Source organism: Ornithodoros turicata, chromosome 3, assembly GCF_037126465.1.
Source record: "Ornithodoros turicata isolate Travis chromosome 3, ASM3712646v1, whole genome shotgun sequence".
Lineage (NCBI taxonomy): Eukaryota > Metazoa > Arthropoda > Arachnida > Ixodida > Argasidae > Ornithodoros > Ornithodoros turicata.
This window is the reverse complement of record NC_088203.1, coordinates 91,385,772-91,399,048: the sequence shown is the minus strand read 5'-3', so window position 1 is coordinate 91,399,048 and position 13,277 is coordinate 91,385,772. Positions and strand designations below refer to the sequence as shown.

The following is a 13,277-nucleotide window of genomic DNA, read 5'->3' as shown; positions in this document are numbered from 1 at the left end:
GATCTCACCTGTGAATTCGAGCAAAGATTCTTCGAGTTCAGGAGACTCGAAACGGAGCTTTTTGGCTCACCATTTTCCGCAGCTGTGGACAACGTTCCTGATGACTTACAAATGGAACTGATTGACCTGCAGTCCCAAGCACCGATAAGAAGTTCGCTGAACTTGGTGCAGCTTCGTTTTAAACCTGTCCATGTTCGGTAAAACATACGTCTAATAATAATAGTAATAATTCGTGGCTTTACGTCGCGAGATAACTGTGTCAGTACACGTATGTGTAAGGTAGGGATGGAACGATATCGATATTCTTATCGATATTATCGACATTTTATGCCTGTGATATTATCGGTACCTTTAAAATAGCGATATGCACGCAGCACGCTGATAGAAATAGTAATTCGGCGGCTTCTGCGTGGACAGGATATGAAAGGAGGGGGTCAACAAGTTTATTAATCAAACTTGACGACGTTTTTCCCTCTCTCCCTCTTGGTTTGGCCTGGCAACACGATGCCGTTATTTCCTGTAAAGATGTGACACATGTTGGGGGGGGGGGGGGGGGACTTTGCTAGTTTCTAAAACTTCGTGGATCGTCCGGGGCTGCATTTAATTCCCAACGACGCATTGGAATGTGCAGAACGAGTTCACCGAGCGCGCAACGTATACACGGGAGTCGAAACCGAGGATTTTGTGTTGCTGTGGCTCTGTATTCGCAAACATCCATTCGTCGAGGAACAAAGAAGGAGGCAGGCAATCTGGTGCGGATCTGAAGAGGGCGACATCCTATATGCACTCACCTAAATTATTGCACTAATTATTCCCCAATCTTTCTGTCACGAAAATTGAGGACGTACCCTCATTGGTCCTCGTAATGCACGTTGTTCGTCGCCGTCTTCACCACGTGCCTCAGCGGTAATGCGCATGGGGGATAATAAAACAAGGGCAACTTTTTAAAATTGTCCAAGTAATGGCGTAACGGCTTTTCAAGCATTGATATATCGATATTTCTTTTAAAAATACCTATATATCGATATAAATATCGATATGTTAATCGATTTTATCGATTATTTTTTACGATGTTGATATTTATCGATATCGAAAATGTCAATATTTTTGCATCACATGTTTTCGGTGATGAACCTGAATAAGTCAAAGTTACGCTCACAATTATACTTTCACCTGAAGTTGAAGCAATAGTTAAAAACAAGAGGTGCCAAGTTTCTTCAGTACACAGCAAATAAAGCGGATAGCTGACCCTGTGACTGAGCCATTCTAAGTAACGCAAATATGCGTTTTATGAGTTTTAAGTTCCGCGTTGTGTCATCTATATCAGAAACAGGCTACCCCAAGCCCGTGGTATGCGGTCCGCGTAGTTCCTCCATTGCTCAATGCGGCCCGCAGACACGAACGAGTTCATGACCCCTGGTCTATGCCAATGTCCTGCGAGCTAGAGATTGACAGGGCCCGGCACGCGGGCCGGGTACGGGCCACCCATACCTGTTCGGCTCCGGGCCTATGCGTTGTGAATACAGTATTCTTTATACAGTATTCTAAAACAAAAGGCACATCGGCAGCACAAAAAAATAAAAAGTTTAGAAACAGTTAAAAAGCACACGACGTTTCGGGACCCATAAAGGACTCATCAATTAGGAATGTAGCAATCAGTCGCTCTTTATACTTGTTATAGAGAGGGGCTTAGCAGTCCGGAGCGTAACAATGTTTTAAACGTTTTAACTGTCTTTATTTCCATAACTCTATCCTCTCGTGTCTTTATTTGTTGTGGTGTCGGTGCGCTGGTCATTCTCTGACGGACTCGGACCGGGCTGGGCCGAAAAATGGCGGCCCGTGTCAATCCCTTTGACAGTTGTATCTCCTGTGGGGATTCATGTGGGACATTACATCAGGAGTAAAATAAGGTCTCCTAGATAGACCATGGACATCCGCCAGGTTTCTATGTATATTCCAGGGATATCCAAATGTCCATTACACGAATCTCCACTATTCCATAGATATCCAGAGGACGTCACCATCAAACGTCGTGCTAAAAGGTCAGGGATGTTGTCCGGGAGGGTCATTCTTCTTCGTGACAATGCCCGGCCTCACACGGCGAATTTGACGGGAGCAACCCTGACCAAAATGCGCTGGGATGATCTGCCTCATGGCCCTTGCAGCCCAGATACAGCCCCAATCGATTACTATTTGTTTGGGCCCCTTAAAGAGCACCTTGGAAGAGAGACGTTCCACACAGATGAAGCCCTCCAGAATGGTGACCTGCAGTGGCTACGACAGCAGCTCACTTCTTTCTATGCCAAAGGCGTCAAAGATTAAAATCGATAAAACCCTCAGTGCGGGGACAAGACGGACGTGCACGAAGACGACGGCACAGCACTGATCTCCCTTTAACCCCTTTTGAATTGGCATCAAAGAGTTGCCACAGCAATGGCACTGGTGGCTAGATGTGCACGGTGAATACTTAAAAAAACTGACGCGGTTCGGTGTTTCCCGAATTTTCCAATTGTATTTAAATAAATAAAAGTCTCGGTCAAGCTTGAACGACCCTTATACAAGGAGCCGTCTTGTCGCACGTGTGAATAAATGGAGGGAATTCGTAAATCGAGGGTTCATAAGTGGGTTGGCTATCTGCTGAAAGTTAATGATATGAACACCAGGTTTGTAACAGGCCTTTACTATAGAGCCAAGCAGCATAAAATATCATACGTGACACAAACAAGCACAATCGGTCTGTTACATGAGGCACTGCCTATATTGGCAAAAGCAATAGTTATCACAGTCAGCAGTAGCAAACGTGTCCTATCTGTTTCAGTGAACAAGTTCAGCTGCTTTAAGTGTTCAAGCACAGATACATATTCGTCACAAACAGTATTGCACAGCACTCACAAATATTCTACCACCAAGAGAAGGTCCTATTCGCCTTTTAAGTATCGTCTATCAAAAGGATCCTTGGTGCTATCTATGTATTCGGGTGTCATCTGGTCAAATAAAACAAAGTATAGGGTCAATGCTGCGGTAGCCACATTAGGTGCCCAAAAAAGATAGCCTCCACCATACAGTAGGATTTGTTGCAAACCTACCAGGTGCCCATATGCTGCAAGAAGGAGCTGCTGGATATAACATATTGGTTCATACCGGTTCTTTTTGCTGCACGAGAGTCGTAAAATCAATTCAGGCGGTAGATATCAGGTGGAAACCTCCTCTACCTGATATGTCCGACCTTATAAATAAGTACTACACTAAAATGTGCCAAGCTACCTAATCAGAACAGCTTTCAAAGCACACACTATTCTATGTACATGACACTGTGCAGAGGTTGACTCCGTGTGCTGACGAGTGTACAAAATAAAATATGCATATCAATAACAGGAGCAGGCTCTGTTGTCATGGAAACCGTCTGTTGGTCACCATTACAACCTACACACCCGAAAAGCAAAAAGAACAGCATATCCATTGTCTTCTGCACCACTGAGATTGCTCATGTTGCAGTTTGACTGCAGGTGTGCCATGACTACGTTTCACGCAGTAGTCACATGCTACTCATTGACTATCCTTGACTCTCTTTATGCAGGCAAACTGCAGCCACTTAGCAATACCTGGGAAGAATAGGCATTTCGGCCGGGTCAGGAACATAATTTGTATAATCCCGAAATTCGATCATCCGTGATCGCATCATTGAGATTCTACTGTATTTCCACTCTTGGAGTGTTTATTAAAAGAACAGCTTGATTTTTCATGTGCATTACAGCTCCCTCTTGTTACACGCACTACCTCCAGAAAACTGGAGGTGATGAAGAACTGAGCCCAACATCCGAGGCTGTTTCGTCAGTGGTCAAACTGAGAGTGCATGCGCAGAAGCACTGCACCATGCTTACGGAGGCTGAGCGCGCAATCCTCACTGGCAAATAATCCTGACTGCTTGATACTTCTGGCTGACCCTACTGCTAATAGAACTATGAAAAAACAGTTGACAACTCTATTTCACCTAGAGCTTTGGTAAAATCGTGTTGCATGCTTTTAGAATTTACCCGTCACAAAGCGATTAAGCCGAAGCAGTCCTTGAAATCACCATGCTGATGTGACAAGTACCGTAATTTCACATGCATTAGCCACGGCTTATGCACGCTTTTTTTCTTCTCACACATGCTCTGCGGCTTATCTGATGACTATTTTTCCCTGGTGTTTTCTCCATACGCAGGTTTCATCAAAAGGACTGACCTTCCTGGTGCCTTCCCCCAAGCAGCTTTAACGAAAGTTGTGACAGTGATTCATGTCTTCTGGAAGGCCACTGAGCTGTCGATCCATGAAAAACACACAACATGGGCACAATCCGATCTTGGTAGAACACTAGAACTGACCTCCTTTGTTGTACACCATACCAACCCCGGAGTATGGACCACAGGGTTGATGGCTTTCTCTATGGTCTCCTTTGTTGCACAAATCAGTTGCGTCGTATTGCCCGCAGCTTATCTGCGAGTGCGGCTTATTTGCCCTAAAATTTACGAAACATTCCTAAAAATGGGTCCTGCGGCTTATTCGCGTGAAATTACGGTACACTTCTGGCATACACGAATGGTAGTCCTCAAGCATTATTCAAGAAGTGTTCCGTTTGGACGGTATTTCCAAACATAAATTCTGGTGCTTCTGCCCCAGCTTCTGCCCCAGCTTTACCATCTGCATGTCATGGATGGAACAGGAACAGAGTAGTATGATTAAACTCGGGATTCGACTGAGGTGTCAGTGTCGCAGGCTGGATACTCCTGCATCTTCTGAGCACTCTCCCAGCAGACACGTGGAAAAGGAGAGGGAGAGTATGTGCCTTCGAGTTTTTTTAACTTCTGTATGAGCAACATCATGGGATGTAATTTGCCCCTATTACTTTCCAAGGTTGATGGACTACGGCTGACTCCTTCCTGTCCTGCCAAGTCTAGTCCTAGTTCACGTGCGTACCAAAAATGTCCATTACACAACTGCTGCTCAAGATCACTCAAAGTCACTCCCACTATGTTCCGATTCTTCAGGGCTATGATTGGCCATGTGGATCTTCTTTAGCGTTGCATTGAGCATTCTTGAAAAGTCATTTCCTCCACCCTTCATACCTGAAAGCATCCCAGTAAGTACCGTGAGAAAATATGTCATCGGCTATGAATAGGGTAATGAAATACACTATATGATTGCCATTTGATGTGTATGCAATGTGGCTAGCATCACAATAAGGAACTGGGCATGTTAGCACTGATTTACTCTTGAAGTGCGAGCAAAACAGGACTGAGACTGAGAAACAGGACAGGGCAAAGTCCTTACAAACCAGGGACTAAGACTGCCTGTCCTGTGTCTCGGTCCTTCTTTTGTTCACACTTCACCATCAAGGATGGGTAGCATAACATATTCAGAAAAAGCTCTGAGAAATTTACAAAATATAGCAAATGCTTTAAAGGCAGTGAGAAAAAGCACGCTGCTCTATAAATCTGTGAGCTGTCTGTAACACAATGTTGCCATTGGCTATAAGTTTATAACAAGATGTGAAGGTTGTATCCTGAAACCTTCTACAAGCTTTCCTTTTTTTTCTTTCTTTTTCTGCTCATTTCTACCGATAAATTTGTACTGAATCAACAGAAGATGAGGCATGTGAGGTACTGGCTTTATGTAAAATTGAAGAAAATGGCAAATCATAATTGACACATCACACAGTTTTGGAAGGTGCACTCAAGGGTGATAAGGCGTCAAGGCATGGTATAATGGTGCCTTTCACGTGGTACGAAAATATGATGCATTAAAGGGACGGTCTCGTACAGCCAGGGCGATTCCGAAACTTAGCCAAAACTAGTTTCACGACTACTGTACACATACAACCGTCAAAGTTTCATTCGGAATAACCAAGTCATTTTCGAGGAATTTGTCGAAACGTGCCGTAAGAGCAGACGACGAAAGCTGCGCTTCTCTCATGCATACGTCACGTATGACGTCGGCCTGCGGGTGCGTCGTCGTTGTCATGGTAATTGTAACTTGCAGAAGCACCTTGGGTTGAGTAATCCCCTTTGCTCTCGAAATGGGGACACGCATGCATATACCTCCGCGAGCGGAGCATGTAGTCCGAGCTGACCGAGCATTGACTGTGGGGTCTCCCATAATGTGGCGCACAATTGGATACGTGCAAGCTAAGTCACGTGTTTTCTTTCCGCGAGTATTTAATGCGGTTTTTAAATAAACACGTACTCCTTCTCCATGTACGTCGTCAGCGACACTTCATTTCGAAGCATGATCAGTGTACAATGGGGAGTGTAATGGAAGCGCGCGTAATATATTTTTGGTCGGAGCTGTAATGCGACCGCGCGCCGATGGCCAGCGACTTCAGATTTGTGATTGTGGATAGGGTTGTTCTGCGACTTTTAACTTGTCTCTGAGGATTAACATAGTTGTTCAGAACCACCATGCTTGCCACTACTTAGAATGCGCGTTTTTCACCTGAGAACTGAAAAAAATGTACGAGAGTTGCCGCGGTGCCCAGTAACTTCTGAAAGTCGTCTGCTCACGCTGATGCACTAGCGCACGCAAAAGCAGACGATTTCTGTATCCTATCACGGACTTACCCGCAGGGCGACGTGGCCGTTCTTATTGTTGCCAACACAGATCGCGGTGTGCTCTGCAATCTTTATCAATTTAATTTGGTTATTTAATAACTGTGGCGTGTTTTGTCGGGTAAATTAGCAGTATTCCATTTTCAACAAAGGGCAATCCAATGGTACACTTTATGAAAGGGGCAGGGGGTACGAGACCGTCCCTTTAAGAGAGGTCTGCGCATTCCTATACAACATTTTGCCATGCATGCAAAACTTATAAATTGTCTCTGAGGTATGTCTGCAGCAAAACTGAACCTCAAGATAAACGTCTTGGGCCAATATTGGGCCAATATTGGACCAATATTGGCAATACTGGTCCAATATAGGACCAATATTGGTCCAATATTGGTCTAATAAGATGCTGTGCTGCTTGGGAAGTAATAAATGCAGAGATTAAAAAGAAAACGCCCTACTTGTTACAGTGTCGTCTGGGACCTGGGGAGCTTTCCTCAGCTTAGACCGTGCCGCCAACAACTCAGAAAAGTCCAGTCCTGGAAGGCCACCATTCTGTGCTGGTTTCGGCTTAGCTGCCTTTGATGCATCGTTGAGCTTCACACCGTTACTCAACTGCTTTGAAAGCTGACTCTGGAGTAAGCTCGACACATTGAAGTCCATTGGTGGAGGTGGGGGTGGAGGGGGTGGAGGAGGAAGAGAAGGCGGGGGTGGAGGAGGAAGAGAAGGCGGTGGTGGTGGAGGAGGCGGAGGAGGTGGAGACTGAACGGGAGGAACGAAGACACTGAGTTTTGCAGGTGAACCTTTTGCAGCTTTGGGTACGGGTTTTCTTGTTGGCCTTTGTGGTGCAAAGGATCCACTTGCCAAACTTGGAGCATCTACCGCGGCATCTTCATCACATTCAAGCTGCTCAGAGTTTTGATATTTCTGTAACAATCACAAACTTTAAGAAATGGCAAGAAATAAAACAAACAAAGCATACAAACAACCACCTTGTCACATGATGCATCCAAAATGGTGCCCGACACAGGTGCAGTGACTACAAAATGTGGTATGTAGCCAGAAAGAGGCGGCAAGTCACAGACATGCATATTGAGCTCGTTAAAGCAATAGACAACTTCAAGCACCTTTCTACTCAATATGACAGCCACTTGAATGTTGTGATTAGCACAGTGGTTCCCAAACTGTGAGTCGCAACCCCCCCTGGGTGTTCAGACACGTTCCGAGGGGCGTCGCGAAGCGGCCCACAAATTTTTTAAAATGTGGCGCCATGCCCGCTATTCTGCGTTACCAGGAAGCCCGTGGCAGAAGACGCAGAGGTTTCTCCTCAATGCGCCTGCATGCAGGGTACGCGACGCTTTCGATGCGTCACACAGCCTCGCTTCCACGCCTGCTTTCACTTGTGCCCAAGGGCCAGGATCTATACTACACTTGCGATATGGGGTAGTTGGTAGCGGTACATCATAACAGGTGCAGTTGTCCTGTGAAATTCTCCCGTGTTTTCCTCTCTTGTGCTGCTTTTATGATGTACCAAAATCCGTTTTGTGATGTCCACTCACTCCCACTAAAGGCCGCAGCATCTGCGTCTATCGCGGCATACATGGACGCTCCGCTTTCACTCTGCACCAGCAGGTGGCATCTTCTTGAATACACCTCTCCCTGTTTGTAAACAAATGACGTCATAGTGTTCGACAGCGCCACCAGTTTGGTAGAGCTGAACTACCCTCAAAGCTAGGGGGTGAACAAGGTCGCACCCAAAAGCCACAGTTATGAGGGGATTACGATGGTCTCTGAAAGGGACGCAACCTTTAGTCCTACTTTTCTTTTAGTAGGAGGCAGCAAACAAGTGCCCGTTCATGGAACCCAGCCCTCCCCTTCCGATTTGTTTCAGTTTCAGTCTGTCCACCAACGTCATGATGACGTTTCTCAGGTCGAGATCTATTAGAGCGGACGCCGAAAACCGTTTCGCGTGCGCTATCAGTGAACGAAGCAGTTGTGCAAGCATCCAGTTGTGCAGGACTTTTTGGCCCAGAGAACTCGCTCTGAAGGTAGCTCCCATAAAATGTCAGTGTATTGCTTTGGCTAACGTTCATGCGCTGAGTTCGGAAGACGTCCGGCATCACGAGGAGGGAAACCGGGAAGGGGGGCTGTCACCTATATTTTTATGGGCCGTGGGGTGGTAAAGTTTGGGAACCACTGGAGTAGCACAAAATTTGCAAATTTGAAAGAAAACAGTGTTTTTCCTTCTTGGCCCTCCCAGGATGCGAACACTGCCTGTGAATTCTGTACCTACCTGTTTATACTCTCTCAGTCTTTGAAGTGTCCTCCGACGTTCTGATGCGACCCGGTCTGGATCCAGCTCATGCAGTTTCTGCTGTTTCTGACGCCTCTAGAAAATGAGTAGTGAAAAAATATTGCTCCTTTGCTATAGTATACATGCAAGGTATGCTGGAACCACGGGGTCAACTACATATCAAAACACGTGGCAAGTTGTGGACAATGTGTTGAGTACTACTCACAGCATGTTGTTGTTCCTTTTCTTGTGCCACCTGCCTGTCCTTCTGTTTCAGTTTCTTCTGTTTCAACTCGGCAACGCATACTTTCTACAAAACATACAACACTGTTAAGCTCTACAGTAACTTCTCATAATTTTAGGGTCATTTAACGAACAAAGAATTCGAACCCATTTCTCACCCTTTTGTTTCTGAGAATTGCTCGACGCCTGTAAACTCTGTTGAGCCTCATTTTCAACTTGTCCGCTTTCGACATGTTGGCAGAGCTCTCACCATCAATATCGTCTTCAAGCTGATCAACATCTTCAACGGCATCGTAAAAGATCCCTTCGTCTGCTTCCTCTGTGTATGTGTATAGCAATAATGTTTCAACGCTTGTACATGGCTACAGCATTATATAGAGTGTTACAAGAATTACAGCTGCCTTTCTCGTTTTTGAATGGTTTAGGTAGATTGCAATGGATGAAACACTATCAACCGCCATGCTTTGATATGCTGTGATATCAATTCGGAAGATGGCAAAAGTAAGTTTCAGATAAGAACAACAGGTGCAATGCTGCATCTAAAATGCAGCCATTCCAGATGAGGCACATCAAGATTCAGAAGCAAATATACTGGGTGTTTCACCTAATCTGAAAGAAAAAAATTGTATAAAACACTACTTATCTGAACACTATGGTGTCAACACTATTTATATCGAGGGGTGATTTTGCCATGACTTCTGAGCACTGTTATCAAATTTAATTCACCAGAAATTGAATTTCTCAATTGATCTTTGAAATTTGCCACTTCAACCTGGCTTTTTTTACAGAAACAGAAAGCGCACGTCAGATTCACCTCATTGCATTGTAAAATACATTCCCTACAATTCTGGTAATAGCTGAAAACAAATTGCAAAAGACGTAGTTTCGAGGCACGCAAACTGTCGGCCGAACCTTCTTCTGCCTAATGCAAGATGTGGTGGAAGAAAAGCGGTCACCCTCCCATTCCTGTTTCCTCCTCGCTCTTCTTTCAGATAACTTTGCATCACAACCATGCTGCTGTTATCAGCAGAAGCTTGGAAAAGGGAAAGTGAAAGGGCAGGTACATGGCCTCCTCACATCCCTTCTTTCAGAGATCTAGGCCCGCTTGCACAATGCTGAGGCTATTCCTCAGTGCACATCACTGAGGAATAGCCTCAACGTTTGTGCAAGTGGGCCCCGAGCGCGGCCGGCAATTTGTGCACCTGAAACGACTATTACCATCGTAGTAGCGAACATATTTTGCAGTAGAATGGGTTCAATTCAATATGTGCTTTTCATTTCTGCAAAAAAAAAACAAAAAAACGTGAGGTTGACTTTGCAAATTTCGGAGTTCAATTGGGAAAATTCAATTTCTCCCGAATTAAATTTGACAAAAGTGCTCAGAAGTCATGGCAAAATCCCGAGACAAATAGCATTAACCCCATAGTGTTCAAGCAAGTAGATTCTTTAATACGATTTTTCACGTTGTGGGAAACCATTCCCACTCTGGGGGAAAGCCCATCCATTCTGTCCCTGGAGAAGGCACAGCAGAATAAAGTGTTGCCTCGCTCTCACCGGATTAAGCACACAAAAAAAAAGAAAAAAACGCTATCTATCTCGGGTGGGGGGAATCACCACAACGTTAGGTGAAACACCCTGTAGTATATGCACAGCAATTGTTCAATACCCTGCTTATGCAGGTGCACCACTCTGTATTATTAGATATCATTCAATGCAATGCCCATAAGTATGTATCATTCTGCTATTCACACTGCAGATATGAAGTGAACTGATATTTGAACACCGCCTGTGTGGCACACCTGTGCATGACAAACACATCTACGACCTCGGTATTAAGCTATTTCTAGTAACCTTATTTATTTCATATCTATCTAGTTCTCCGGTTCAAGCATCTATATTGAGAAACGCAAGTCTTTTCAGCACCTCAACCAATGCACACTGCACAAGAGGTGAAGGCAGCCCTGTAATTTTTACGTTATTATAGTCTGTACATTTCGCTATGGTACAAAGGTATAGAACAAAGAAACATGCCTTGCCAAGCCCGGTCAAGTATCTCTTTCTGCTTCTGCAAGAGCTTCTCCTCTTCCTGTAATGCCTCTAGCCGTATATCATAAATAGAAAGTTGTGTCTCTCCAATCTCATTTTCAAGCTCAGCAAGTTGGTCGGACTGAGCTTTGCTTTTGCCACTGGTCGACATCAGCTCCTTGTGCTGCAAAAAGGTTTTGTTGTGTGAGGCAAGTGCCTCCTCTGACAGTACAACAGAGAAATATGGACAAATCCTTTAAAAACATTGCTTACTGCATGTACAATTTTTTCCAGCTGCAGCTCTCTCGTAGAACGTACTGCACCGAGCAGCTTGAGCCTTTCCTGGGAGAAAAACACTTCCAGTTTCTGCAGGCGGGAGTGGGCCCGCAGCTCGAAGGTGGAACGGCCGAAACGTCTTTGATCTTCCAACATCCGATCGCGCTGTCCTGCGGAAAGAACAGCAAAAGTGTGTTTGTTTTTTGTGCAGGATACTAGGAGCTTCAATTACAAAAATATAATTCAGGCACAATTCAAGATATATGAAGAAAAGCACATAATAAGCATTCATTTACCGTATCTGACGTCATGTAATGTTTTTTTACCTGGAAAATGGACCCTTAAAAATTGGGTCGTGTTAAATGCAGGTTCACATGATATGCGGCACCCAGGTGCGTTTGCACATGGGCCAGCGTAAACGTGAAGCCCCCCCCCCCCAGTCAGAAGCTCGGTAAACAAAGAAAAGAAAATGCTCATCTGCACTGCCGCGATCACAAATTCAAATTCTCTTCATTCCCGCTTTATGCTGTCCAACCAACCTCCCAGGGTCTGCCGTTCGGCACCCCACTGGCAAGGGCTCCCGGGGCGGCTGCCCCTCTCGCCCCCCATCGGAACAGCTCTGGACGCCGCAATCGCTATCACGGGCCTCTCACCCTGCACATTTCCAATCTGCCACCCCCAGCTTCGCAGTGATTCGTCTACAGTGGCACATCACGTGACAATGCAGGTACTGACGAGGGTGAAAGAAATGTGTGTCGCACTTTCACATGTGGGCGCTCTGCTGCTTTGGACACGAGCATTGGTAAAGCCAAAAGTGACTTAAAAATGCCATCGAGATGCACCGCCTACACTTTTAAAGTAGCACAGAAGTCATTTTTATCACCCAGTTTTCTTCCTATAAAACTGTTAAGTTTGCCAGTAAGATGCACCATGCGAAGTAATTTACACCACAGAGTCTTAATTATCGCAGAAATTGAATTTAAAATACGCCGCAAAAAGCGACCGTGCGCAACGGTGGTGAATCTGCCTGGATCCTCGCGCTGACGCTAGAAGGAGAATGCTCGCTGATTGGCCTAGAGAAATGTTGTCTGCTACTCCGCTGTCGTCTGCTACTCGGCTGTTCGGGGTTCTGATAAAGCCTTTCTCCTTGCTCGGTAATGCTTCGGCCGCTCTTTCTGTCCCCAATTCTCCGGGAAAACTGGCAAAACAGGTTTACGGCGGCAAAGGGGCAATGCGCTGACCCCCACTGACCGGCAAACCAGAACGAGTCTCCTTATGCCGTCATCGGTGACGTGCCATCATACCTCCTCATCCTCGTTATAGCTGGAGTAGCGAGTTAAGGGTGAAGGCGCGGAGCTATGTTTATGAGAGTTTTTTTCTGAGAAACAAATTGCACACATCAAAACCTTTCGCGCTATTTGGTATAATGACACACACACTTTCATCAAATGTCTTAATCTGAAATTTTTTTGGATGGCCCTCTGTACTCTTTTAAATTCAAAAGGCTTTGGATAACACGTCGGTATCGCGCAAGTTCGGCGTGGACGAGTGAGACGTTGTTGTTGCTGACTTCGTTGTTTCCGTCAGGAATGGTCGCTGTTCTTCTGTGCATCTATACGGAAAGCCTATCGTGGTTCGAACTCTAGAGTTTTGTCAACGTTCCAATTTTCATTATTACTAGTGCAAATCACATTACTGTATTGGTGTAGCATATGCGTTTAAATAAAGTCAATAAGATAGAACTTCAAATGTAATATTGGGATTAATAAGTCAGTGGTTTGTCCTCTATTTTCTAGCAAGATTCAAACTGGTACCTCAAGTCTTTTCAAACTAAGTTTTTCGTACGAATGTCTCAGTGTGTG

At 45.1% G+C, this 13,277-nt stretch overlaps 1 protein-coding gene across 2 annotated transcripts in view; it reads right to left on the bottom strand.

Moving 5' to 3' along the window:
• Window positions 1-2,659: 2,659 nt before the first annotated feature.
• LOC135388829 (junction-mediating and -regulatory protein-like) overlaps window positions 2,660-13,277 on the bottom strand; it is a 28,975-nt gene continuing 18,357 nt past the window's right edge. For both annotated transcript variants that reach the window (XM_064618658.1, XM_064618657.1), the window contains 7 exons: window positions 11,413-11,585; window positions 11,146-11,323; window positions 9,273-9,433; window positions 9,098-9,181; window positions 8,872-8,967; window positions 7,040-7,505; window positions 2,660-5,105 (listed from right to left, as the gene is read on the bottom strand). In XM_064618658.1, coding sequence (XP_064474728.1) covers window positions 4,990-5,105; window positions 7,040-7,505; window positions 8,872-8,967; window positions 9,098-9,181; window positions 9,273-9,433; window positions 11,146-11,323; window positions 11,413-11,585 — 1,274 coding nt within the window. In that variant the 3' untranslated portion in view covers window positions 2,660-4,989. The remainder of the gene's footprint in view (window positions 5,106-7,039; window positions 7,506-8,871; window positions 8,968-9,097; window positions 9,182-9,272; window positions 9,434-11,145; window positions 11,324-11,412; window positions 11,586-13,277) is intronic.